General features: G+C 41.2%; 1 protein-coding gene across 3 annotated transcripts in view; it reads left to right on the forward strand.

Annotated features, from left to right (window-relative positions):
- RET (ret proto-oncogene) overlaps positions 1 to 27670 on the forward strand; it is a 161395-nt gene that overhangs the window by 104305 nt on the left and 29420 nt on the right. For all 3 annotated transcript variants that reach the window (XM_027857596.1, XM_027857613.1, XM_027857603.1), the window contains exons 3-10: positions 2168 to 2455; positions 6806 to 7047; positions 10506 to 10701; positions 12233 to 12432; positions 20720 to 20978; positions 24566 to 24691; positions 25361 to 25471; positions 26169 to 26288. In XM_027857596.1, the coding sequence (XP_027713397.1) occupies positions 2168 to 2455; positions 6806 to 7047; positions 10506 to 10701; positions 12233 to 12432; positions 20720 to 20978; positions 24566 to 24691; positions 25361 to 25471; positions 26169 to 26288 (1542 nt within the window). The remainder of the gene's footprint in view (positions 1 to 2167; positions 2456 to 6805; positions 7048 to 10505; positions 10702 to 12232; positions 12433 to 20719; positions 20979 to 24565; positions 24692 to 25360; positions 25472 to 26168; positions 26289 to 27670) is intronic.

A 27670-nucleotide genomic window follows, 5' to 3' on the forward strand; every position in this document is an offset into this window, starting at 1 on the left:
ATGGATGGATGGATGGATGGATGGATGGATGGATGGATGGATGGATGGAAAGATGATAGAGAGATGGCTGGAGATAGATGTATAGATGGATGACAGCGATAGATAGATATAGGTAGATGGATGGATAGAAAGGTAGATAGAAATAGTGATGGATGGACAGATGGATGTATAGAGAGAGAGGTAAGTAGATAGATGAGACAGAGATATAGCTAGATATGTGTATATATTAATTGTAGGATATGGGTTTCATAAATAAAGATACACCATGTATGCATACATGTATGCAAGTTACCCACAAATCACATAAACCCCTTCTATGAACTCAGCATTGTGCTAGGTATTGGGGAAGGTTAAAGAAAAGTCTACGATTACTAATGCCCTCTGGAGCTTGTCGCATAGTGGAGGAGACTAGGGATTACATATAGTATACTTGATGGAACTTGATTAAGGGCCATGAATGGCCATAAGCTTTGTAGAAATTCAGAGGGTGGCTGGAGAGTTCACGGTGGAGGTGAGTCTTGAATTGTCCTTGAAGAATGGGTAAGAATTGGATATGAAGTTCCTTGGGCTATGCAGAAGAAAGTTTTTGTTCCCCTGGAGCAACAATTTTAGGCAGCCCTGTGGATATTGCCCTTTAAACAAATACGAATCCTATCTTCTTGTCCCTTAATGCATTTCATTTGCCAACGGATATAGAGTCAGAGGAGAGACAAGGCCCCCAAGCCCATTCCCTTGGCTACTCATGAAATGCCAAGTTCCTCTGTCTCTAGGTGTGGATCTGCCCAGGTGCAGTGATAGCAAGTACTGAACGCCATTTATACTGCACCAGTGGGACTCCTAAATAGGGAAGCAGGATAAAGGAGGAGAGAAAAGTTTGGAGTTTGCTCTTTTCATCCTTGTATCATCTGGATCCTCACAGTTAGTATTTGCACAGCTGAGAAAACTGTGGCACCTCCTATCTCAGCAGGGTTGAGGAAACTGAATTTACTGTGTGTGGCCATGGATTTCCTGCCATTATGTATTTTAAATTTTTTTTTCATTTTTGAAAGTCCTTTAGCTTCTGGCACAATCAGGGAACATGCAAACTATTCCTAAGAGAGATTTAAAAGTGTAATTGAGCACTGTCAGAAGCTGGCTAGATTTCCAAAGGCTGGCCTTCCATTAAAGTAAGCTTTGGTCAGTTGATGAAAGAGAGAATGTTTCGAAAACCATGATGAAAGTGTCCTCAATTTATAGTAATACCTTAATTTGTAGGACATTCTTTTAAAGGGGCTTGAATTCAGGGTCATTATGCCCTCACTAAAATAGCCCCAAGAGGTAGGGAGAGCAGGGCTTATTATCTCCATTTTCCAGGTGAGCAGAAATGCCAGGGAGGCTAAACAAGTTCCCAAGGCCACACAGTAAGCTCTGGTAGAGGACCAGCACTAGACCCCAAAGCCCCTGACCATTAGGCCAGTGCTCTTGCCCTTAGACCTTGCTGCCTTTCCTTCCTTCAACCTCTGGAAGAAGAGTCTTTGCTATTATTTCAGTCATGTCCAACTATTTATGACTCCATTTGGGGTTTTCTTGGTGAAGAGCAGTTTTGCCACTTCCTTCTCTAGCTCATTTTACAGATGAGGAAACTGAGGCAGACAGGATTAAGTGACTTGCCCAGGGTCACACAGCTAGTAAGTGTCTGAGGCCAGATTTGAAGTCAGGAAGAGGAGTCTTCATGACTCCTAGCCCAACACTCTATTCACTGCCCTAAGATGAGTCTTACCTGTGTTTTTCCACTACAAATTAAGCCCATTTACTATTACCTAATATATACATATATCTAGCCATATCTCTGTCTCATCTATCTACTTTCCTTTCTTTCTATCTATACATCCATCTGTCCATCCATCACTATTTCTATCTACCTTTCTATCCATCCATCTACCCATACCTATCACTGTCATCCATCTATACATCTATCTCCAGCCATCTGTCTGTCATCCATCCATCCATCCATCCATCCATCCATCCATCCATCCATGTCAGTTGTTCCTATTCTTTTTTTTCTTTTAGAATGTAAGCTTCCCCAAAGCAGAGACAGATACCTTCCCCAAAATAACCTGCTTTATTTTGAAACTTTGTCTTACTGACTTTATAAGGTATACCTGGGTCTCATCTCTTCTCTCTGCAGATGGAGGATTTCCCTTGCTCACCATCTACCTTCAGGTTTTCCTCTCACCCAGGCCATTCCGGGAAAATGATTGCCACTGGCCAAGCTGTGCCAAAGTGATGCTGTCCATCATCAATGCCACCATGCCAGCCTGCAGCTCCCTGAAGCCCAGGGAGTTCTGCTTTCTGGAGACGGGCCTCTCATTCCGCATCAGGGAGAATAAGCCACCAGGCACTTTCCACCAGTTCCGTCTACTTCCTGTGCAGCATCTGTGCCCAAATATCAGCATTTCCTACCAGTTGCTTAGAGGTAAGGATGGTATTTCCTGGACACCTTCTCCCCACCCTCTTCTTAAGATAATAGAGACTTTTCGGAGAATGCTTAACCACATTTAGCCTGCAGGGAGCACTAAACTTAGAAGTGGGAGACCCAGATCCATATTCTGGCTCTGATATTTCCTATTCAGTGACATTGGACGAGTCAGCTCACCTCGCTGAGCTTCAGTTGCCGTCATGGAAATGGGGATACTACCTGCACTATTTACTCCCCATGGGTATTGTAAGGATAATGCTTATAAACCTTCAAGTGCCATAGGCATGTGAGCTCTTAATGTACATTACAAAGCTAATGGGGTCAGAGGATTTAGAGCTGGAAGGAGCTTAGAGATCATCTTCTCCGATCCCTTCATTTCACATGTGAGGAAACTGGAGCCAGAGAGATTCAGACCCCGCATTATGCAAGTAGGAAATGGCAGGTGGGATTCAACCCCAAATCCTAGGACTTGAAATCCAGTTATATTTATACTCTACTGTCTTGGCCTGATTATGGTTGTTGCTAATGGTACCTAATCTAGAAAGCATTTACTATATGCAAAGTAATAATGATAATAATAATAGCAGCAACATTAGTAATAATAATAATAATAATAGCCAGCATTTATATAGCATGTTAAGGTTTGCAAAGTGCTTTATAAATGTATTTTTTTATTTCGTCTTTATAACAACCCTGGAAGGTAGATGCTATTTTTATTATTCCCGTTTTAGAGCTAGTGAAGCTGAGGGCCGAGAAAACTTAAGTGACTTGACCAAGGTCACATGGCTAATAAGTGTCTGAGGATAGATATGAACTTGGATCTTCCTGATTCAGGGTCCAGAGCTCCATCCACTGTGCCACCAATGGATACACAGACAAAACAGAGATTCTCTTCCTACTCTCAAGGAGCATACATTCTGCAGGAGCGGATATTCTATTTTTTGTGCTTACATAAGGACATCAGACCATCTCCTCCTTGTCTCACCAATGGTCCAGCTAATTCAGGACATAATATCGTCTCTTACAAGGACGCCAAAGACAATTTTGGAAAATCGTGATTGTCTACCCTGTTGTCAGCCTCAAGTTTAAGAACATCATCCCAGTGTTCTTAGCTTTGTTTAATTACCCCTTTGTAAATCTATGATCCATAAGTTTATCTGAAGCCTAGATGGCCAGAGTTCTGGCCTAGTGGTCAGAGTACTGGACAGTCGGAAAGACCTGAGTTTGAATCTTTAAATCATTAACTAGCTATGTGACCAGACAGGTCACTTAATTTCTCACATCAGTTTCCTCATCCCTAAAATGGGAATGATAAGAACATCTGCTTCACTGAAATGACGAAAGGATCAAATAAGCTAACATGCAAAGTGTCTGACAAACCTTAAGGCACTATTATATAAATGCTTTGTTGTTGTTTGGTCGGTTTTAAGTCGTGTCCAAATCTTCATGACCCTTTTTTTTTTGTTTATTTTATTGGCAAAGATACTGGAGTTATTTGTCATTTCCTTCTCCAGCTCATTTTACAGATGAGGAGACTGAGGCAAACAGGGTCTGGGGCTAGATTTGAACTCAAGTTTTCCTAACTCCAGGCTGAATACTATCCACTGCACCACCTAGCTTCTCTAATATAAATAAATAGTATATAAATATCAGCTATCATTAATAATATTTTTAGTAAGAAGAATAATAAACCAGTTTGTTTACTCAGGCTGTATAGCCTCTCAGAGTAATACATTTCATAAGTTCCTTGAATTCAACACTCAGTACCTACCCTGTGCAAGTTGCACTGAGAATATAGAGAATTTTTTTTTTAATAATATAGTACTTCATGGATATTATACTCTAGTAAGGTCTATTAGCTGGGAGAGAAATATCAAAGTCCTTGGCCCTAGCAAAGGATTCTGTACCAGAAACAGATAAGGTTTTTTTTCTCCCATGGAAATGACAGAAACAAAAATCCATTACCATGTGCTTTGACACCGTACCCCAAGGACCATTGCACCGTCCCCCAAAGATGAACCCCCATTATGTTTTCTTCCCCCATTAAGATGTATGTAAGCTCCTTAAGAGTAGGGACTGTGTTTTTTCTTTGTATTCTCAGCATTTGTTGCTGTTGTGGTTTGTCCAGTTACATCAGGAAGGTAATGTCTTGACTTGCAGCTGAACTGGAGTTAAGTGAGACAGAGCTGTGCAGTCACCAGCCTCACTGTCTCCTACAGAGATATCTGGGTCCAGTGGCAAGACGTAGGTTAGGATGACTAGAGATGGCCCTAGATGCAGTGGGAGACCTTGGCCTTTTTAAGCTAAAGCCTTTCCCAGTCTCAGTTTGTCTATACCAGCACTCATTTAGTGATTTAAGATTGGGTAAAGTCAATCAATCAATCAATCAGTAAACATTTAGTAAGCACCTATTATGTGCTAGACACTATACTGAGCACTGATGCTTTGTACATTCCTTCATTCACTGGATCAATAAGGCAGGTACAAACAACGAAAACACAAATTAGAATATGATTAAATATATGGGAGGAGTCAGAGTAGTATGAGAGATTCAAGGAGAAGAATCAGTTCTATTTAGGGGAATCAGAAAAGCTTCAGGCAGAGGTGATACCTGGGCTAGGCTTGGAAAGAAAACTGTTTGAAAAGACTGAGGGGTGGAGTGAGTCTGTTCCTTGCATAGAGAATAGCACATGAAGATGAGTAGGGACTGGAGAGAATAGGACGAGACGTACCGAGTTAAATAATTCAATTTAGCTGGAGCAGAGTGAAAGGGAGGAATAAAACAAAGGCTGGAAAAAGTCCATTAGGGCCAGATTGTCAGAGGGCCTTGAATTCTAGGCTGAGGAGTTGGGACAAGATGATAGAGTCTTCCCTGGACAGGCAGTTTTGAAATAAGGAAATAATGGGATCAGACCTGCACACTTTATACATACATGCATACATGCATGTGTACATACTATACACACAAACCCATATATGCATAATATATGCATATGTGTTATATATAAATGTGTTATATATGCACACACATATGTATGTATACTCATATTTAATGCATGTTATATATACATCTGATGTATATATACATCATGTATATATTACTTTTCAAAATAGGGTGAAAGATTAATTGAAAAGGGGCGAGATGAGTCAGGGGACCTAGTAGGCGACTGCAGTATCCATGAGGAGCAGCTAGGTAGCGCAGTAGATAGAGCATTGGACTTGGAATCAGGAAGGTGACTCTTCCTAAGTTCAAATCTAGCCTCAGACACTTACTAGCTATGTGACCCTGGGCAAGTCACTTAACCCTGTTTGCCTTAGTTTCCTCATCTATAAAATGAGCTAGAGAAGGAAATGGCAAACCACTCCAGTATCTTTGCCAAGAAAACCTCCAGTGGGGTCCCAGTGAGTTGGACGTGACTGAAATGGCTGAACAGACAGTGTTTGTGAAAAGGAAGAGAGTTTGAACAGTGGTAGTGACCATGGGAGTGAAATTGCAGGAGATAGACATGAAAGATGAAGCTGTGACATATTCGGTAGAACTTGACAAAAGCCAAGAAGTTATCTGGAAATAAGAAAAAAGAGGCAAAGATGATGTTTCTATCTTATTAGATAATTGGAAAAGGAGTCAGGAGCATGGGCGGGATTTAAGAGGAAAGTGATGAGATTTTATTGGTCTTTTAGAGTTAGAGTGTCTCCATGAAGGCAGCTTGGTACATAGTAAGTAGTGTTAGACTTGCAGTCCAGAAGACTTGAGTTCACATTTGATCTCCCCATATTGACTGTACAGATATGGATAAGTCACTGAGCCTCAGTTTTGTCATCTATTAAAAGGGGAGAATGTAACCTCATAGGCTTCTTGTGTAAAATACTTTGCAAACCTTACAACTCTATTTAATTGTCAGTTATTTGTACTAGTTTTAATATTCTTGAAACTATGAATAAGGTCATTTGAATGCTAGATGTCTTTATCTTCATTTGATTTTTAGTCTTTCTTCATGTGTAGGCTACTATCTTGGACATTTTAGTTAGCCTTTCCTAGACTTTATTTCCCTTAGTACCTCCTTTGTGAGGATTGGCAGCCAGAATTAGAGTGTCCCTCATGCAGATGGTATTTTTATACAAGACTCCTGCTCCTTACAGTGAGAATACAGGAATGAGTCAGGTTAGATAGCTAGCTGGTCTCTTCAGTCCCCAACACTACTCCCTCATTCCCCCCTCCCCGCCAGCCTAATCAGAGGCATGACAAGGGGGGTGTCTGCATCTGGTGGTCTGGGTGGGGCACCATCCTCCTCCCTTGCAAAATTTTGTACTAACATTGTTATTTCCTGTCTTTGCCTTGGTAATTAGATGAAGACCTTCCCTTCCATTCTGATAAGGACACCATGGAGGTCAGCATGAGGCACTCTCTGGACCGGGAACAAAAGGAAAAGTATGAATTGGTTGCCAAGTGCACAGTTCGGGAAGGTTTGCGAGAAGATAATGTGATGGTGCCCTTTCCCGTGACTGTGTACGATGAGGACGATTCACCTCCTAATTTCCCTACTGGCATCGACACAGCCAGTGCAGTTGTGGAATACAAACGGAAAGAGGTATGGGGGGTTTGTTGGGGATTTTGGAAATGGTGGCAGAGAGCATTCTTAGAGCTTAGACCAAGGAAGAAAACAAGATAGTTGGGGCAGAGAGTGCTGGATTTGAAGTCAGGAAGACCTGAATTCCATTTCTGTCTACCTCAGTCAATTACTAAGTGATGTGACTCTGGGTAAATAACTTAAATTTTCTGTGCCTCAGTTTCCTTATCTGTAAAATGAGAGGTGGACTCAGTGGCCTCTAAAATTTCTTCCACCTCCAAACCTATGAGCTGATGATTTATGGTAGTGACAGTCTTTTATAAGTCATACACCAGTGGATTTTCTACAAAGACCTTGCTTGATTCTTTTTCTACTATGCCTACCATGCCATTTGGTTGAATTCTAAACCAGAGAAGGACAAGGCAGGCATGGATAGATGGACGAAGGTAAGTGGGACCTCTGCTTGTATGCACCTGCACACAAATGTGCTTACCTCTGGCCACATTTCAAACTCAAAGCAAAATTATTGAAAGGCTTTCTCTCTGTTGGTTGGAGTTTGCTGGGCCTTTCATAACATGGTTGCTCCAGAACTGACTCTGTAGATACAATTCACAGTGATGACGTGTTTGACTCCTGTCATGGCACAGAATTCTCTGTTTTCCCTAGTTCTTGCTTGTTTGAAGCTTACTCCAAGCTACACTTTGGAGCTGAATCTTTACTTGATATTAAGAAGAGGAATAAGAGGAAAATGAATGGAGTAGCACTATTCAGAGGACAGCTAGGTGGTACAGTGGATAGAGAGACAGGCCTGGAATCAGGGAAATTCTTCATGAGTTCAAATCTGGCCTCTGACATTTACTAGCTGGGTGACTCTGGGCAAGTCACTTAGCCCTATTTGACTCAGTTTCTTCATTTATAAAATGATCTGGAGAAGGAAATGGCAAACCACTCCAATATCTTTACCAAGAAAACCACAAATAGGGTCATGACTGAAATGACTAAACAAACTTCCTAAGAAGCAATGAGGTCTAATAGACCATGAACTTTTAGTAAAGTTTTAAATAAATTTTTGTAGTAGGACAGGGATCTATCAGACCAACTCTCATCTTCCTTGACAAGCTACTACCCCTCCTCTATATCTAAAGCAGTTCTGTCATTGGTGGCTGAGGGCAAAAACATGACCCACAGCATCAGGGCAAAATTTTGAGATCAGCAAAATTGGTTTTATACCAGTTGTGGTCACTAGGTGGCATAGTGGATAGAGCATTGGACTTGGAGTCTGAAAGAGCAGTTTAAGTCTTGCCTCCAGCACTTTAACTACCTGCATGACCATTGGCAAGTCACGTGACTTCTCTATGTCTCTCTTGTTCAGATTGGACTCCTCCAAGTTCTCTTCCTGCTTGAAATCTATGATTTTATAATTATGTGATACTTGTCCCTCCCTAGTCATGTTCTCTCTCTCCTCAGACAGCTCTCCTGTGTCCCATTTTAAAGTTTGTAACTACTTGTTGGTTCTTAAAGTGGTTGCTGAGTTATTAACTGCTCGTTGAGTTGTCACCTAATTAAGGTATGACTCTTCCTTTGCAGAGATTTGTATTTTGTAAGGAGAATTTTTAAGAATTGAAAAGTCTGTAGCAGGTAATAAATGGGGACCTGCCATTCCAAAGTTTTATAGGTTGCCAACTAGGCTCTTTCCAGGGAACTCTGGATACTTGAGTCTTCAGATTCTTTTCCCTCTGGCTTAGAAGCCAGCTGCAACCCATGGTATGTTTTCAAATTATTCCAGAAGCTGTAGCCCAGGGGTGGGGAACCTGTGACCTAGAGGACCACATGTGGCCTTGAGGCCACAGATTCCCCACCCTTGCTATATCCCTTTTCCTAGGAATCCTTTTAGGGGAAGCCAAGTTCCCTATTGGCAAGCCCCTATTGGTGGCGTGGTCTCGCGCCAGAGTTCCCCATCCTGTTTCTTCCACTTAATACTTGTGCAAACTGCCACAAGTTCCTTAAACTCTCTAGGCCTCGGTTCCCTCACTGAAAAAATAAAGGTGTTGGACTAAATGGTTACTGAAATCTCTCCTAGGTCTAGGTCCATTGATCCTGCAGTGACCATCATTTCTAGCAGTGGCCAGCAGGAGGCATTGGTTTTTGGGGGGGTGTCACTGCCTAAAATTCAGATTATGGAACCTGGGAACCACGAGAGTAGATTATGATGTGTGTGTTGTTTTTTTTTTCAACAAGTAACCTAAAGAGCCCAGAAGTTGGCTGATATTATTGCCTTTTTGCAATGCAAATCAAGTATTTATTAAGTTCCCACCATGAATGTGGGCTAACACAGTAATTGCTATGTATGCACTCTGCTAAGTGTCAGGGATACAAGTGTGCTCCCTGCTCACAGGGAGATTACCTTCTAGTGGGAGAGACAATACATACGTGTAAAAATACTTAGAGCATAAACATGAAATGATACGAATATATGGAAAGTAGTGGAAGGAGGGCACTTAGCAGTTGGAGGATCAGGAAAGGCTTCTTGCACAAGAAAGTGCCTGAACTGAATTTAAGAGGTAGAGGCAAGGAGGGAGTGCGTTCTAGATATGAGGGACTGCAAGAGTAAAAGCCTGGAGACCAGAGATAGTGTGGAGATAGAGAGAGAGAGAGAGAGAGAGAGAGAGAGAGAGAGAGAGAGAGAGAGAGAGAGAGAGAGAGAGAGAGAGAGAGAGAGAGAGAGAGAGAGAGAGAGAGAGAGAGTATGTGTGTGTGTGTATGTAAGAAAAGAGACAGAGATGTCCAATGAGCTAGAAAGATAGGTTGGAGCCAGGTTGTGTGAGGCCTTAAAAGCTAAAATAAGAGTTTATATTATTTAAAATGTAGTAGGGAACTACTCCCTTCTGATAAATTTTCTCACACTCCCCATTTCCGCTCTATGATTCTCATAGAATCATACCTTATCAGGAGCTATGATCCCAACTGTTTCATAACTCTTGTAAGTAATTGACAATTAGATCTGTTGCTTCTGGGGAGTTGACTCTGAGTTTTGGAAAATTGCTGCCCTCTATGGGGGAAAATGAATTCTAGCACCCATGATTAGAGTTCTCTAAGCCATACATGAAAAGGATTTGTATATTTTAAGATCTAGAAGGGACCTTTGAGGTGTTCTGTTGGAAGCCACTCCTTTTAGTGAGAAGGAAACTTGAGACCCAGAGGGGGAAAGCAACTGGGTCCCCAAGGTCATGTAGCCAATTAGTGACAGAACTGGGAGGTAAGTCCAAATGTGAAGTGACAGAGCAAAGAGGAGCCCATGAAAAGAAGCAGAGAGAGGAGATAACCATTTCTTTATGGTCCTAGCTTCGTGTCAGAGCCATTCCCAGTGGTAGGTTGGAGACCCTAGTTTTGACTGTATGAAAGTAGGTCAGAGTCCTCCTGTCTCTCCCAATCCCTGCCCTTCTCCTCCCTACCCACTCTTGTCTTGTGCTTCCTCATAGGGTACAGTATTGGCAGTGCTACAGGTCTTTGATGCAGATGTGGTACCATCTTCTGGGGACATCCCAAGAAAGTACATACACACCATGCTAACCAGTGACCCTCGGGTCATTAAGTTCTTTCGGGTGGAGCACTCACCAAATGAGACCTCTTACAACTCTAATGGAAGCCGTGTGCGGGCAATGATGCACGACTACAGTAAGGGGGTTTAGGGGGGTAAAGATAGGAAAGAGAGGGAGGTGGGAGCATTTGGGACCTCATCAGCTGTCTGCACCTTTCTAGGCCACTTACTTGGCTGAGTAACTGATGCGTTAGAACAGATAAATGAAAAGAAGTAGGAAAATGAACTCTAGCAGATTCTATGAAATGACCTCATTTAAAGAGGTTTTAAAAAATACATTCAGTGCCCTACACTGCTTTGGTGCATAGACTGAATTTAGAAGATGGGAGCTTGTTTTTTAAAAAAAAATACCAGAACTGCAAAGTGAGTTTGATCACGTTTAAAGTGGTCCCCTGGAGGGGTTGGGGGGAGAGGTGGTGGCTAGGCAAGTTACTCATTCCAATGATGTTGCCATTCTAATTTTTTTTTAATTGACTTCAGAGATTACAAAACATTGGAGTATTTTCCTCAATGGTGGTAAATCACTATGTTCTGAAGGTGGTTTTGATTTTTGGGAAAAAAAAGTCAATTAACATCAACATTAATAAAAGTAGTTGGGCTGATGCTGTTAGAAGAGCAGCTGAGATCTTGAGGGTCCTGAACACCATGGCAGAGAAAGGGCATTTGAAGGAATCTGGGATGTTGGAAAACAGAAGATTTGAAAGGAATGGAGGGACATGAGAATTTTCTTCAAGTATCCAAAAGAGCGTCATGTAGAACAGGGATTAGATTTGTCTTAACATTCTCTGGAGGGAAGGAGGAGGAGGTGGAAACTGTAGAATGTTAACATAATATTCTTTTCTTTTCCTTTTTAAAGAGCTGGTTTTGGTTTTGTTTTTAAACATTTACCGGCATACTACAGCCAGTGAGGCTTTATTTTGAACAACAGTGCCCTTACAGGTTGTCATCCAGCCTTTGCATAAAGATCCCAGGTGAGAGGGAAAACCATTACCTCCTGAAGCAGCCCATTCCTGTTGGGAGTTCTAATGATCAAGAAGTTTCTTCTTACATGAGGCCAAAGTCTGGCTCTTTGCCCCTTCCACCCATCACTACTCTGTGGAGTCAAGAAGAAAAGTTTCTTTTCCATGTGATAGCTTTCAAATGTTTGAAAATAGCTCTCCTGTCCCTCTGTTCTCCAAGCTAAACATTCCCAGTTCCTACAACAATGTCTTAAGGCATGATCTCAAGGCTTTTCACAGTCCTGATTGCTCTTCTTCCAGACTCTTTGTAGTAATGTAGTATAGCAGAATGAATACTGGGCTTCGATTCAAGAGAGGTGGGTGTTTTAACCTCACCTCTGACATTTACTAGCTGTTGGACTAGGGATAAATAACTCAGTCTTTCAGCACCTCAGTTTCTTCATCAGTATAATGAAGATGTGGCATCTCTAATACCCTCTGAGGTGTTGTGACGATAAGATAAGATAATGAATGCAAGGCACTTCAAAAATCTTAAAGAACGATATAAATGTTAGCCTTTATCATCAGTATTCTCTTTAAAGCAAGGTACGAATTTGTGGATTGACTATCTATCTATAAGAATGTTGATGGAGCCTCTTTATTTTTGCAGAACTGGTACTCAACCAAAGCATCCCTATCACAGAGAACCATTCTTTCCAGTTGGGAGTCCTGGTGAATGACACCGACTTCCAGGGTCCTGGAGGGGTACTCCAACTCTATTTCAATGTGACCATCCTGCCCGTCAGCATACGATTCCCAAACATCTCCTACTCCTTCTCAGTAAATCGGAATGCTCACCGATACGCACAGGTGAGTGATGCATGGGTTATTTCTCATGGGGAAAGAAGGAACCTGAACCACATGGGCAGAGGGAAATAGGAAGATAGGCCAGATGAGCTTTTCCATCTGCCACAAGATAAATGGAGTCTTTGATAATGGACACATTCTGGAAGAATTCACTGAGTCTCATTTGGAGGATTTCTGGCATGCTTGTTACCATGAGGAATACAGTAGAGGAGGTAATCCCTGCTCTCAAGAAATTTGCAGTCTTGATGGGAAAGAGAAGTCTATATGCATGAACCAATTAGAGGGTAATCTAAGATGCCTCATAAACCTACAATGTGTGGCCCAGGAGTTGAAATACTCTGGGACATCAGGAAAGGAAAGATCAGTATAAGTTGGCATAATGAGGAATATTGATGGTATTCTAACCAGAGTAACCTTCCCACCTTTTCTAGAAGAAGATGATGGTCTCTTGCTGAAAGGTTCTTACATTTCAGGAGGCCAATATGGGGTAGCAGAAAAAGCCCTGAGCGAAACCTGTTTTGGAATCCTGGCTGACAGAACTTGGGTTTGAGCATATGTTAGCTGTGATACTGGCCCACCAGGCCTTTTCATTTCTTGACCCTTTATAGTTTTATCTCTTAAACTGGAATATGAAGTAATGAATATTTGCACAACGTTGCCTTGTGGTGTAGTTCTGAGCAAAACACATTGTGAGTTCTAACGCACCGTATGAATGTGAGATGGTGTTTGTTTTAATGTGCTCACGAACACTACTGTTCCCTACTTCTGCTTCCTAAACCTCACCTATATTCCTCTGACCCAGCCTATTTCCTGTTTCCCCCTTTGTTCTAGTTTGATCCTATCTGAGCCCATTAATAATGTCTCTTGGTAATGCCCAGGAAGGGTTGACATTAGCTAAGGGCACATTGCTATTGACTTTGTTAGGGAATTGCAGGTAATGTTTGCCTACTGGCACCAGAAAGTAATTGAAATAAGTGTTTATTACAGAGGGGGTGGAATGAAGGGGGAGATTCCAGTGGTTAACCAGAGTGCTGGAATCAGGTTTGAGGGCTGGCTCTGGTACTTGGTTAGTTTTGGGACATTAGACAAGTCATTTAACCTCTAAGTTTCTGTTTCCTCATCTATAAAAATCTGAGTGCTCTTTACAGCTTCTGATAAGGTTGTGATGAAAGCATTTGCCTGTGGTACAATGGAAAAAAACACTGGCTCAGAAGTTAGAGAACCACAGTTCATGACAACAAACTACCTGTGTGATCTTAGGCAAGTCATTTAATTTCTCTGGGCCTCAGTTTCCCTCCTTGTGAAAAGAGGTTGAACAAAGTGAGTTGTGAAAATCCTCTCAATTCTAGATCAGTGATGCAGTGATCCTTATATGGAAAGCTGTGTAGCAGCTAGGTGGTGCAGTACATAGAACACTGGGCTTGGAATCAGAAAGACTCAAACCCAGCCTCAGACACTTGGCTTGGTGGCCTTGGGCAGGTCACTTAACCTTGTTTGTCTTAGTTTCCTCACCCGTAAAATGAGCTGGAGAAGGAAATGGCGAATCACTCCAGTATCTTTGCCAAGAAAACCCCACATGGGGTCACAAAGAGTCAGACCTGACTAAACAATAACAACCACATAGTAATGTCACTTATCAATATGTCGATTAGTTATCTCTCCTACTTGCTAGATGACTTCTGCATCTTATTTTTCCAGTCAGTCTGTTAGCATTCATTAGGCACTTAACGGACGGAAAGGGAATAAGCATTTACATGGCAGCTACCATGTGCCAGGCACTGTGCTAAGCACTTTTACAAATAGGATCTCATTTGATCCTCACAATAACCTTGCAATAATGTGCTGTTTTTGACTCCTTTTTACAGTTGAGGAAACTGAGGCAAACTGAATTTAAGGAACTTGCTCAGGGTCATGCAGCTGCTAAGTGTCTGAAGCTGGATTTGAATTGTGCTCTTCCCTGACCCCAGGTCCTGTGCTCTGTCCACTATACCGCCAGCTGCCTCTGATGTGCTAGACATCATGTCAGGTGCTGAAGACAGAAAGACAAAAATTGGTCATTCTTATACTTAAGGAGTTTTCAGTCTGTCAAAATACTGCACATATACACACAATCACATGTAATTATATACACATATAATTATATGCATATGTAATTATATGTTGCATATAAAATAAGTATAAATAGGTAGCATTTAAATTGCAAAGTACATTACAAATATTATCTCATTTGTCCTCACAACAATTCTAGGAGGTAAGTGTTATTATCCGTATTTTGCAGATGTGGCAGACAGAGGTCATGTGACTTGTCCAGGGTCACAGAGCTGGTTAAGTATCTTGAGACTGGAATTTCCAGCACTCTATCTACTTAGCTGCCTGTTACAAATTATATACAAGGCAGTTTAAGGAAGGGAGGGTCTCTAGAAGTCAGGAGCAGGAAAGGCTTCGTGTTGAAGATAGTCCTTGGGCTGGATTTTAAAGGGAATAAGGCTTTCTCTGAGGCAGAGCTGGGGAGGAGTTTTCCAGGCATACGGTGTAGGCAGCACAAAGATAAAGGGAGGGGAGATGGAGTACAATGTGAAGTAGATCAAAAAAGCCAGCATGGCTAGTTAGTGGAGGGCAGAAAGGAGGTTAATGTATGTATAATGAGGCTGGAACCGTAAGCTGGGTTGTGAAGGGCACTGAAAACCAAACAGAGGAGTTAATATTTAATCCTAGAGACAATAGGGAGCCACTAGAGTTCATTGAATTGGGGGATGATATAGTCACACCTGACCTTAAGGAAAATAGCTTTGGTGACTATGGGGAAGATAGATTATTAGCGTGGGGAGAGACTTGAGGCAGGGAGGCCAGTTAGGAGGCCACCGTAGTAGTCTCACTCAAGAGTTGGTGGGGTCAGTATGTGTGTGTGTGTGTGTGTGTGTGTGTGTGTGTGTGTGTGAGCATCTGACACAAGAGATGTTGTGGAGGTAAAAAAGATTGGGCAACTGATTGGATATGTGTGATGTGGGAGATTGAGGAGTCTTGTATTTCCCTGATCATCTCCTTTACCACCACTTCTGCAATGCCATTCTTCACTGCAAATCATTATGCTGTGGCCTAATCACACCTACCAAGAGTCTCACCATTGCCCTTTGGCGTTGCCTTTTGGGTGATCCACCACCTTAATTCTTGGAACATTGTGGTATTTCATGATTCTTTCCATATAACGTCTCCAGAAGAATTTAGATCCTTTTTTTAAATGGCCCTTTCTTTCAGGGAGAAGCTTGGAGTCACTACAAACAGTGCAATTCCTCATATACAATCTGACCTTCTTTCCTCAGTCTATTCAAAATAGCCTTAGTCTTCCATCCAAAATATTCATACATACATATTTATGTATATATGCGTATAGATAGGTGTAGATAGCTAGAACTATATAGATATTTATCTCTGTAGATATATACACGTACATGTATGTATATCTAAATAAAAACATTCTCTCTTATGTATGTGTGTGTGTATGTATATATATGTATATATATATATGTATATGTGTGTGTGTATGTGTATATATATATATATATATATATATATATATAAATAAATAAATAGATGGGTATACACATATGTATTTCATTTGAAGAGTTGTCCAGTGATTTTAATGACTCCAAGTTTCTCCCTGAAAGAAAGACCTATTTAAAAAATATCGATATTCTTCTGGAGATGTTATGCCTATCTGTCTGTCTGTCTGTCTGTCTGCTTGTCTCTCTGTCTCTCTGTCTATCTTATCTAGAGAGATGGGACCAACTCCATGGGCTGTCCCTCCACCTTCAAATCAGTTCTTTGTTGACATGTTTGTTCCTATGTGGGTAGTTAGGCTGAACTCTTGAGCAATGTTGGATCTCATTTAACGGGTTCTACAGCATTCAAAGGCTTGATGCAACCAGCACGATGTTACTCTCAAATAAGAACACTCAGAGGGCCTTATCATCTATATAAAATTTCTCTTTGATTTATACTCTACTACTTCTTGCAACCAGGTTCCAATTAGTGACAATACTGAGTCCCTTAAGGTGATTGCATTATTCAAATTTGTATTGCACCATTTTATTGAACTAGAACCAGTTACCATATATCACATAATTATAACTTGGAATAGCGTGTATTCAACTACATGGAGTCACTTCAGGCTAATTGGAGTTTATCAGTATTCTCCTTGATGGTGGCAAATAACTTTGGTGTGCATATGTCTCCCTGATTTATGTAGATATTAATTATCAGAGGGTTGCTGCATGCTCCACTGATCTCTGTGCAATTTCAGGAGACCTAGGGAAGGCCTCCCCACTGTGTTGGATGGATCCCCCACGCCCGGGAGGTCAGAGACAAGAGTCAGTCAGCATGGGTGGGCATAAATGGGTTGCAGTCTTCCCCAGCGGAAGGAGCACTTATATGGAGGAGATCACAGATCCAATGACGTTTCACAGTATGATTAATGTGCCTGGAAGATCTCAGGAGAACTTTCAGGATCGTAGGCCCCATCCTTCAAAGGGCTCTTACTGGCCCCTTTCTGCCTCTTCTTCAGAGGTATTCAGCTATGCCTGTTCTCATCGCACATGGACCTTAAGATTCCTGAGATTGAAGTGGAAGAGGCGTCTGATCTGTACCACCAAGAGCTGTTTTCACCTCTACTTCTAGTCAACTTCATCATTGTCCTGCCAGTTTTCTGGCAGGTGTGAAAAGTAAACTCATTAGACCCCTGGCTATGTTATCTGCCCAGCCAGTAGCATGGTTGGGATGAGTATCAGTGTGCTTAAGCTCATAGCATCATAGAATCAAACCCTTTCTCCAGGCAGAAATCCATGCTACTCCAGAGGTGTCAGACTTGTGGGCCAGCCAGAACCACATTAAAATGTAATAGGTAAATGTTTAATGAAATAAATAAAAATACACTACAGTATAGATCGTGTTAATTTGTAGCTTTCTAAGATAATATGCAGCTACCAGGATCCATTACTATTAGAATTTGACTCCACTGCTCTACTGAAATCTTGCTGTGATTTTCCTCTGTTCCATAGTAGATGCTTTTTAAATACTTTTGACTACACTGCTGTTTCTTGCCCTTGGTAATAAATAAAAGGAATAGGATTCAAGCCCAGGTCCTCTGTCATCTCTTTAGCTCCATCTATTCTGTGAAGTCTTTTTCTGATAGCTTATATTTTTAAGCTCATTTTGAGCTAGAAGGGATGTTGTGAGTCATCTGGTCCAGCCCCTTCATTTTAAGTGTTTTGCCCCAAGATCACTGCTGGGATTTGAACCCAGGTCCCCTGACCTTCAAATCTACCCTTCTTTCTACTATACCATACGACTTTCATCACCTTTATTTCCAAGTACATCCCTCTCCTTGCCCCATCCAGAGAACCATCCCTGTAACAAAAGAATAAAAGGGAGGAATGAAGAATGACAGAGACAGACAGATAGAGAAAGTTAGAGACAGAATGGAGAAATTCATACAGTTCATCAAAACTAACCATCAATCAAGTATAACAGTATATTCAGTATTCCACCTCTATAAAAAGTAGAGAATTTTATTTTTTAATCTCATCTTTGGGGTCAGGCTTGATTATATTATACAACTCTGATTTTTGTTGCTCTTTCAAACATTTAGATTGTTGTCAGTGTGTATATTGTTTTCCTGATTCTGCTTATTTGCAAAGTCTTTTTTTTTTTGCTTATGTTGCTTTTTTGCATTTAATAAGGGCTAAAATGTTTCACAAGATCTTAGCGCAAAGGTCTGGATCCTTAGTATATCTCGGGGCAGTTTTAACAAATTATCGCAATGTAACCACTGCAGTCTACGGACTCTCCTTAGATTATTGAGTGAATGAATAATTGGGCACTTACTGTATGCAAAACACTTTGTTAAGCAGTAGTGATACAAACAGAAAAAATAAGACAGCTCCTGCTTTCCAGGAGCTTATGTTCTAATGAGAGACAACACATATATAAGTTGGATGGAAAGGGTCCAGGGTCCTTATCAGGCATTAAGTTACTGCTTCCTTCTCTTTCCAACAATGAGAGAATCCAAATGTTGAGGAAACAAAGAACAAAGAAGGTAACAGAGCAGGGCTTTATCCTCTATCTCTTCTTTCCCTAAGGGAAAATATGAATGTTATCCTTCTGAAGACTGTTGCATTTTCAGCCCCCAGAGCACATGGAAGACACATTGCATTAGAACAGGGGGAGGATCTGAGGGTCCCAGACCACAGCTCTCTGACAGAGTTATGCTAGCTCAGCCTTTCCCCTTCAGATGCCTCTCCTGTTGCAGAGATCATGTTTGTGGCCTGCCCACCCCTGGGCCCATCTCAGCTCTTATCCCTGGAAGACCACTGAGTGGTTTAGTCACCAGTTGTAAACAAAAGAGAATGTGAAAGTTCTAATTAGCCAGCAGGACATTCCATCAGCTGAGTCACCACCCACCTACGCCTGGGATGATGCTTCTGGTCTGAGGAGATGCCGTTGAGATAGGTTGGTCTTGATCCTCTCTTATGAGTCATGTGTGAGATGCCATTTGAAGCACACCCGTGGGATCGCCATCAGCCTAGAAATGTGCATCCCTCGAGCTAGCTTTTGAAATTCTGCAAGAGTTGAAAGGGCCTTCAAGGGTATCTGGTCATAGAGTCACAAGACTTGGTTTTTTTAGTTTTTCATTGCAAATAAACATTTCAAAATTTTTAAAAAAAGACAAGAAATAGAATTCTGTAAGAAACTGCACACTGCTGTGTATAGCTTTGGGTTTGTTTGGTTTTTTTTAAAAGAATATGTGACACTTAATAAGGTAGTAACAGAATTGACCAGTGTATATTCTCTCTTGCTAGCTCACTCTGCTTGCCTTGCCAAGGTGGGGCTGAGGTGGATACATTTGTTTATTACGTTAGCATCTGTTAAGTGCCTACTCTGTGAGGCAGGAGTCATCTCCGGTTGTCATAATCTGTATCTTGCCACTGGACCCAGATGACTCTGGAGGAGAAAGTGAGACTGGTGACCTTGCATGGCCCTCCCTCACTTAAATTCAATTCACTTGCGAGTCATGACATCATCTTCCTGATGTCACAGTGGTCTTCAAGAAGAGAGGACAAACAACAGTTCCCTCTTTTACATCTTGTTTTCTAATGTGTATTTTTTGTAATGTGGTGCAGTGAGTAGAGCACTGGGCCTAGGATCAGGAAACCCTGAAATCAAATCTGGCCTCAGACACTTACAAGCCACATGACCCTGGTCAAGTTATTTAACTTCTGTTTGCCTCAGTTTCCTCAAGTATAAAATGAGGATAATAATAGCGCCTACCTCCCAGGGTTGTGAGAATAAAATGAGATTATATTTGAAAAATGCTACATGAACACTAGTTTTTGTTTTTTTATTGTTATTGTTACATATGTGTCTTCCCTCTTTTCCAGTCACTCACACCCACATGCTGCCCCCAAATACATACATCCCATTGGACTGTAAGGTTTTTGTGACTATCATTGTATCTTCAAGGGTAGAGCATAGAATCTTGCTTGTAGTAAACATGTAATGCTTATTTGTTAAATTTGATTGATAAAAATAAAAAGCTCTGACTCTCTAAGAATGTATTGGTTATGTTATTATACCATAGGAAATTACAAATTTGAGAAATATCAGAGCATCATGGGAAGAATTATATGAACTGATGTAGAGACCAGGAACAGAACCCAAGAAAATAATAAACACAGTGACTATAGTAATTCAAATAAAGACAACACCAAAGGGCAGTCAAACTGATTAACTATAATATCCAAGTTCGGCTTTAGAGAACAGACATTAAAACATACTTTCCTCCCCTCCCTAGAGGGATGGGAAGCCTGTAGATGAAGAATGTTGAATTTCATATGTAGTCACTTTTGTTTAATTATATTTTTTTCTTTCTATGTTTCAAGGTATGGGGAAGGAAGAATATACTGGGAAATAACTAATATAAAGCCAAAATACATCAATTAAAAATCTAAATAAACAAGATAGATTAGAAGGCTCTCAATATAAAGCCAAAATACATTAATTAAAAATCTAAATAAACAGGATAGATTAGAATGTTCCCAGAGACCATTTATGGTTCTAAATGTGATTTTTAGATGGGTCAAGTTGTCTCCTGTGTGCACTTTAACCTGTTGAAAATTGAGATTTTGCTATTCTTATGAATTATAAGCAGTTATAATTATAGGCGGTTAAGCACACTTTTCTTAATGCTCTATGTTATCTAGACTTGTAATGTTCTTAAATTATTCCTTGAGCCTAGATTGGAAAAGTTTGCATTGAAAACTGCAAGGAGTTCCATGGAGTGAATATTACCTACAAACTACAATCTCTCAGTGTTAACTGCACTGCTCTGAGCATCATCACCTCCCCAGAAAGCACCACAGGGAATCTGTTTGTGAATGATACCTCCATGCTTCAAAGGCCAGAATGCACAGGAATGAAATATGATGTGTTTGCAGCAGACAAACAGAGTAGGAAACAGTCCAAAACAACGCTTACTATCTCTGTAGAAGGAAATTGTAAGTACAGTCCTGGGACCTTTGCTTTCAACTTTCTTTTAAGTACTTGTCATCCACCCGTACCATTCACATGACACTTATTCCCCACTGCATTATATTGTAATTATTTATATTCTTTTAACTTCCCCAACTGCATTGTAGTTTGCCTCATGAGATTGTAAATTCCGTGTTCAGCATCACACTTCATAGCAATCTTCATGATTTTTTGAATTTTTACCCAATGTTTTCTCAACTGGTTAGACTTATTTTTTATCTTCCACAATGCCTTACATAAAGTACCGAAATATATAGACTACTAAAAATATTTGTCAACTTAATCAATTAATAAGCATTCATTAAGCTCTTGTAATGTGCCAGTATATACTGTGCTAAATGCTGAGGTTATGAAGATAAAAACAATATAATTCTTGTCCTTAAGGAGCATATATCCTAGAGGGAGGCATGATATGTAAATATATAGGTGTGTATAAAACATGTTAAAATCAAATACAAGGTCACCTTGTAGGGAAAGACACTGGCAACAGGAGGTGGGGAAGGAATCAGAAAAGGATGTTTTGTAGAAGTTGGCACTTGAGTTAAGTCTTGGAGAAAGTCAGGGATTCCAGGGGATGGAGGGTGTGGCAGAAGAGCATTCCAAGCTTGAGAGCAGGAGAGGGAAGGTTAAAGCATCATGCCTGAGTAACTAACAGCAGGTAGGAGAGTATGGATAGACAATAGGAAGTGTGGAAGCAAATAATGTACAAGTAGAGTGGAAAGCTAAGAAGGGGCCAGGTAGTGAAGGGCTTTAAATGCCAGACACAGGAGTTTGTATTCAATCACAAAGATAACAGGGAACCACTGGAGTTTGAATAGGGTCAAGACATCAGTTTGTGCTTTAGGAAAATTCTGTAAAGGCTGGAATCAATGGAAAGAGACGTGAGTCCAAGAGATCTATTAGGAGACTAAGGCAGTAGTTGATGAGCTATTATGGTAAATGCATGAGTAAAGAGAAGGGTACATATGCAATAAATATTTTGAAGATACCAACAAGCAGTTTTCGCAGCCTGCTGGATATGTCAGGTGAGGGTGAGGAAGTTCTAAAGTTCAAGGGAGGGAAGTTCAGAAGAAGGTTGGAGAGAGGAAGATAATGAGTTCTGTCTTCCATGTTGAATTTGAGCTGCCTACAGGCCATCCAGTACAATTGGCAATTGGCTATGCAGCACTGGAGCTTAGGAGGGAGATGAGAGCTGGATATGTAGATTTGGGAGTCATCTATATGGAGATAAGAGTTGAACCTTTGGGGTCCTAAGTGAAAGGATGTGGAGGGAAAGGAGAAGAGGGCTCAGGACAAAGACATCCACATTTAGTGGTCATGATGTAGATGATGATCCAGCAAAGGTGACTGAGGAGGAGCGATCAGACAGATCATTGGAGAAGAGGGAGGAGCATCATGAAAACCCAGAGAGGAGAGAATGTCCAAGTGGAGGGAGTGGCCAACAATTCCAGATGCTGCAGGAAGGTTGGGAAGGATGAGGACTGAGAAAAAGACTGTTAGATTTGGCAATTAGAAGATCATTGGTACCTTTGGAGAGAGTGATATCAGTTGAATGATGATGTTGGAAACCAGATTGCAAAGAGTTAAGAGAGTAAGAGAATAAGTGGAAGTGTCAAGGGCATGTGACTTGCTTAAACAGTTTGGCAGAGAGAGGAGGGTTGTTAGTGGAGATTGCTAGTAGGAATGGAAGGATCTAGTATGAGTATTTTAAAAATTAATTTATTTATTTTTAGTTTTCAATATTCACTTTCATAAGCTTTTGAGTTTTAAATTTTCTTACTCTCCCTACTCTCTTCCCTCCCCATGATGGCATGCAATCTAAAACAGGCTGTACATATACATTCCTATTAAACATATTTCCCCATTAGTCATGTTGTAAAGAATTAAAACCCATAGGAGGAGCCACAAGAAAGGTAACAAAATAAAACAAAAGGAAAAAAAAAGAACAAATAATATGCTTCGATCTTTCGATATGCCTTCAAATTCCATAGTTCTTTCTCTGGATGTGGATAGCATTTTCTGTCATGAGACTTTTGGAGATGTTTTAGTTTGTTGCATTGTTGAGAAGAGCTTAGTCTATCAAAGTTAGTCATCGCACAAGGTGGCTGTTACTGTGTACAATGTTCTCCTGGTTCTTAGTGTGAGTATTTTTGAGGAATGGAGGAAATGGGCATGTTTGTAGGCAGTAGGGAAGGAGGAGATTGATACGGAGAGAGTGAAGATTAGAGATGGGAAGGATGGGTCAGTGTGCTGGAGAAGATGGGAAGGGGGGCTAGGATCAAGTAGAGAGGTTGGCCTTGTTGGGTAGAAGGGTCATCTCATCAGAGACTAGAATAACAGAGGGAATAATGAGTCAAGAAAGTATGAGGGGGGAGGAGAAGAGAAGAGGGAGATCTTATCTATTGGCCTCATATAAGGTACAGTCCTCAGCTGAGAAGGTGACAGGAGAGATGGTGAGGGAGATTTGAGAGAAGAGAAGGTGTGAAACATACACTTTGAGTTGGATAGAGAATCAGGTGGGGAGGACTCTAAATTCACAAATCCTTTGATTGTAGAGAGGTTCATCCATTGCAGTCTGGCTTCCAAGCTCATCACACAACTAATGCTGCTCTCTCCCAATTTACCGATCCTTTGACTGACTTTTAGCAATGAGGATGCAATAAATACTGAATAACAGAAATGTGTAGTGGGCCTAGTCAAAACAGTTGTGTGGCATCCTCTAGGTCCATTCAATAGTAAAGGAGTAGGGGTGGTGGAGGCTGAAGATGGGAGCAATCCAGAGTTAGCATGTGGGAATAGCTCCAGGGGGAATAGGACAAGGGATGTGAGAATAGATGAGAGTGTCAGGTGGAACTCTTGAATTGAATGAATGAAACCTTTTTGATTTATTATTGGAAACACTTGGCACAATGTCTGACATATAGGAGGCACTATTTAAATGCTTTCTCCTTCTCCCTTCCCTCCTAATATGCAACATTATACAGTATTCCATCTCATCTCTGTGATTTTTCACAGAATGCCCCCATTCCTGGAATTCACTCCTTTCTCACCTGTGCCCCTCTTAGAAGCCTTAATTTCCTTCAAAGCTCGGCTCAGACGTTCCCTCCTTAATGAGGCCCTCCTGATTTTCTCAGCTGCTAGTGCCTCACTCTGCAAAAACATCTTATATTTATTTTGAATGTATTTGAAATACACTTATCTGTGTACGTGTGGTCTCACCTGATAGGTTTTAAGATGCTTGAAGGCAAAGATTATTTCATGTTTCTCTTTGTATCCTTACCACCTGGCCCGATGCCTGGCTTATGTTAGGTGTTTAGTAAATGTTCATTGGTGACTTCAGTGGACCTTTTCTGAACATTCTCAGCTGAATTATCTTCATGAGAATCTAGTTGTATTGGTTTCAGTGTCTCTTGACCTTAGCTTGATTGGTACCATCTCCTGGAAGCTTGGCAGATGTGGCCCTTGGCCTGGAAGACATTGAAGATCAAAGTGTAGATTGCTAACTGGAGTCTCATAATCAGTACCATGCTTTATATTTTTGCTATTCTCCCAGTTTTCCCTGAGGAGGAGGGCTGTCCAATTTCATGTGCCGTGAACAAGAGACGTTTAGAGTGTGAAGAGTGTGGTGGCTTGGGCAGTCTGATGGGCACATGCCAGTGGAGACAAGGAGATGGCAAAGGTGAGCTATCATTACTATTTTTATGTTTAGTCAGTCCAGTCAGTAAACCAATTAATGTTTACTGGGTGCCTGGTATGGGCTAAGTACTGGATTAGATGCTGTGAGAAAGAGAACAGAAATAGATAAATAAGCCATTGTTTTTTCTTCATTGGTCTGATTATGGAAGGAACAGGAAGGATTCAGTGTCTTTTACTTGTTCGAGGAAGGCTAGGACTTAAGTTGGGGCATAGGTGGAATTTTATAAGTAAGAAGAGATTAGGATGACTTTTTTTTTCATTTTAGGAAGACTTCTGATTGGAGTTGGCCTAGGAAAGGAATATGAGAGGGGAAGAGTTTTGTTTTATTTTCCCTTTCTCTTTGATTCTCTGGAAGGAACTGAGCTTACAGGTGAAATGTGGGAAATTGAACTAGCGGTTGGGAAAATGTGGGCCAATTTAGTGGCAAAATGGAAGTTATTGGAATCTCCCTGCTGGAATTAAGAATTAGCGTGTAGGGATAGCAGGAACCTTAGACTGGCCATTAAGCAGCATGATTTCTCACCCTGGTTTTGCTCTGCCCTTCTCTGTACCTTGCTTCTTTATCTCCAAAAGGAGGTGATGGGGCTATTTGAGATTCAAGGAGTCTGAATAATTCTATGAAATAGAAGATGTCCATTTGTTCTTTTTCTAGGAATTTCCAAGAACTATTCGACCTGCACGCCAAGCCTCAAGACTTGTCCTGATGGCAGCTGTGATGCCGTGGAAAGTCGAGATCTTCATATCTGCCCTCAAGATTGCATACGTATGAAACCCTCGCAGAACGTTGTCCCCCAGAATATAGCCCTGGTGACCTTTTATGGTCCCATTTGCCCTTGCTTAGTGGTTCATCTCCATCTGCCCCACCATTCTATCCCATTTAGCGAATATGTATATGAGGGATATACAGATGGGAAAAAAAGTTCTTCCCCCAAAGAGCTTCTAGTCTAATTGCACGGGGAGGGAAGTGGAGAGGGAGGCATGTGTATACAAATATCCAAGATGCATATATTCTTTTCTTAACAGTTCACATGCTAACCTACCTTTCAAAGGCCCCTTTATTTATTCTCATGCAACTTGGGTCATTTGCTTCTCTCTGCCCCCCCCCCCCCCCCCAGAAGATTGAGTCTCCTGGAGTCAACATCAGTCTAAGAACCCAGAGGCTAGGATTATGTCACTTGCTTTTAGCTTCAACTGCCTGGCCTTGAGTCACTTACTGGTTCTATGCTTCAGTTTTATTATTCTGCAAAGTGGAAATAGTCATTCCCATTGTAATGAAAGCTGAAAGTGAATACCTTTGGAGCACTCTGGAGCCCAGCTTCTGTATAAATATAGGAGTAGCAACTTTGCATGTGGTAAACTGTCCCTAATTTTGTTGAATAAAACCTCTCCCTAGTGTCTTAAATGGAAGAGCAGAGCTCCCCACCCATGACTGTGCATTTTTTGTATCTGTGTCTGATTAGGGGGAGACATTATTGGTGGTCACGAGAAAGGGGAGTGGAGGGGAATCAAGGCTGGATATGGAGTCTGCAACTGCTTCCCAGAAGAAAAGAAGTGTTTCTGTGAGCCCGATGACGACAAAGGTGGGAACAAATGGGGCAGCACCGGGTTGGGAGTGGGGGTGGGGTCGGGGTCTCCCTTAGCCCTTAGCCCTGGACAGACCACATGAATTGAGACATTGCCCTCATTAGGAGTGGTACTCAGCTCTCAAATATAAGGAGTATCATGGAAAAAAGCTTCAGTCTCATTAGGTGCTCCAGTCTACAGGCAACTGACAAAGCTTTCAGGCTAAACACCAGATTGAAATGTTTATTAATGATTTCCAAATCAGCTGTTCAGTATGTATTTGTATATATGAAAGCCATCCTGATGCCTAGCTTTCTCATTTCCTTAACTGAGCACTTTCTGCCTCCCCCTGGACCTGTGATTCTTTCTAGGAGAGATAGAGAAGTTTGACAGCCTCTTATTGGACAGCTTCTAATCTACTTGTGATGCATCAAATGTTTTTTAGACTCATGTTCACCATGATACCAGGGAGGAGGTCCAATCCTCTGTCTGTGATAGAAAATGTTTATTCACTGGGTGACATGAGGTCAGGGCTTGGCACATAGGAGTCACTTAATAAATGCTTATTAACTTCTTCACCACCATAACAATGGAAATGTATGGCCCTAAAAAGTATTGAGAAAAAGTATTCCAGCATGATTTTAGTTGATCATTCACTGTAAGACTCGGCCATTCATGTTTATAAAGCGCTTGAAGATTTTCAAAGTAATATCCTCGCAACTCTGTGAGGTAGGCTTGTATACGATCATGTTCATGTTTCAGGTCCTGGGAAGCTTAGGCTTGAAGAGTTTCCCTTCAGCCTGTTTGTTTATAATCGTGTAGCTTTTAAATGTCTGCTGGCTGGAATTTGAACCCAGGTCTCCTGACTGCCAAGTTCAGCACTACCTCATGCTGGCTTCATATTATCTAGCCAGTGTTACAGCTTAACGTTCAGATAGTAAATGCCATCAGAAGTCAGAGGAGAGAAAAATCATGGTCAGCTGAAGTCGTATGAGAGACTTTGGGCCTTGAAGGATGAGGGAGACTCAGGTGGGTGAGAAATACCTAAATGAGAATTCGACAATAAGACCTGAACAGAGAGTGTTCAGAAGAACTGTCCAAACAGAGGAGGCTGCTGCTATGTTCCTAAGAAATCAGCACTTGAGAGTTTCATTTTTCTGTCTTCCCGAGGCTATTCTCTAGAAGCAGACAATCATGAGGTAGAAAAGGGCCTAACAGGAGAGAGACCAAATAAGCAGGAATCACCCAAGCCAAAAGTTATTTGTTAATCATTATTATTATTGGCTAAATAGGACTTACGTGAAGGTTTAATTTAAAACCATGCCGAAACAGAAAGATTTTTCCTGGTACCATGTGGGTTCCCACAGTTGGGTTGTATGATTATTGCAGTGAACTCAAA

Source organism: Vombatus ursinus, unplaced genomic scaffold, assembly GCF_900497805.2.
Source record: "Vombatus ursinus unplaced genomic scaffold, bare-nosed wombat genome assembly UNPS02000749.1, whole genome shotgun sequence".
Classification (NCBI taxonomy): domain Eukaryota; kingdom Metazoa; phylum Chordata; class Mammalia; order Diprotodontia; family Vombatidae; genus Vombatus; species Vombatus ursinus.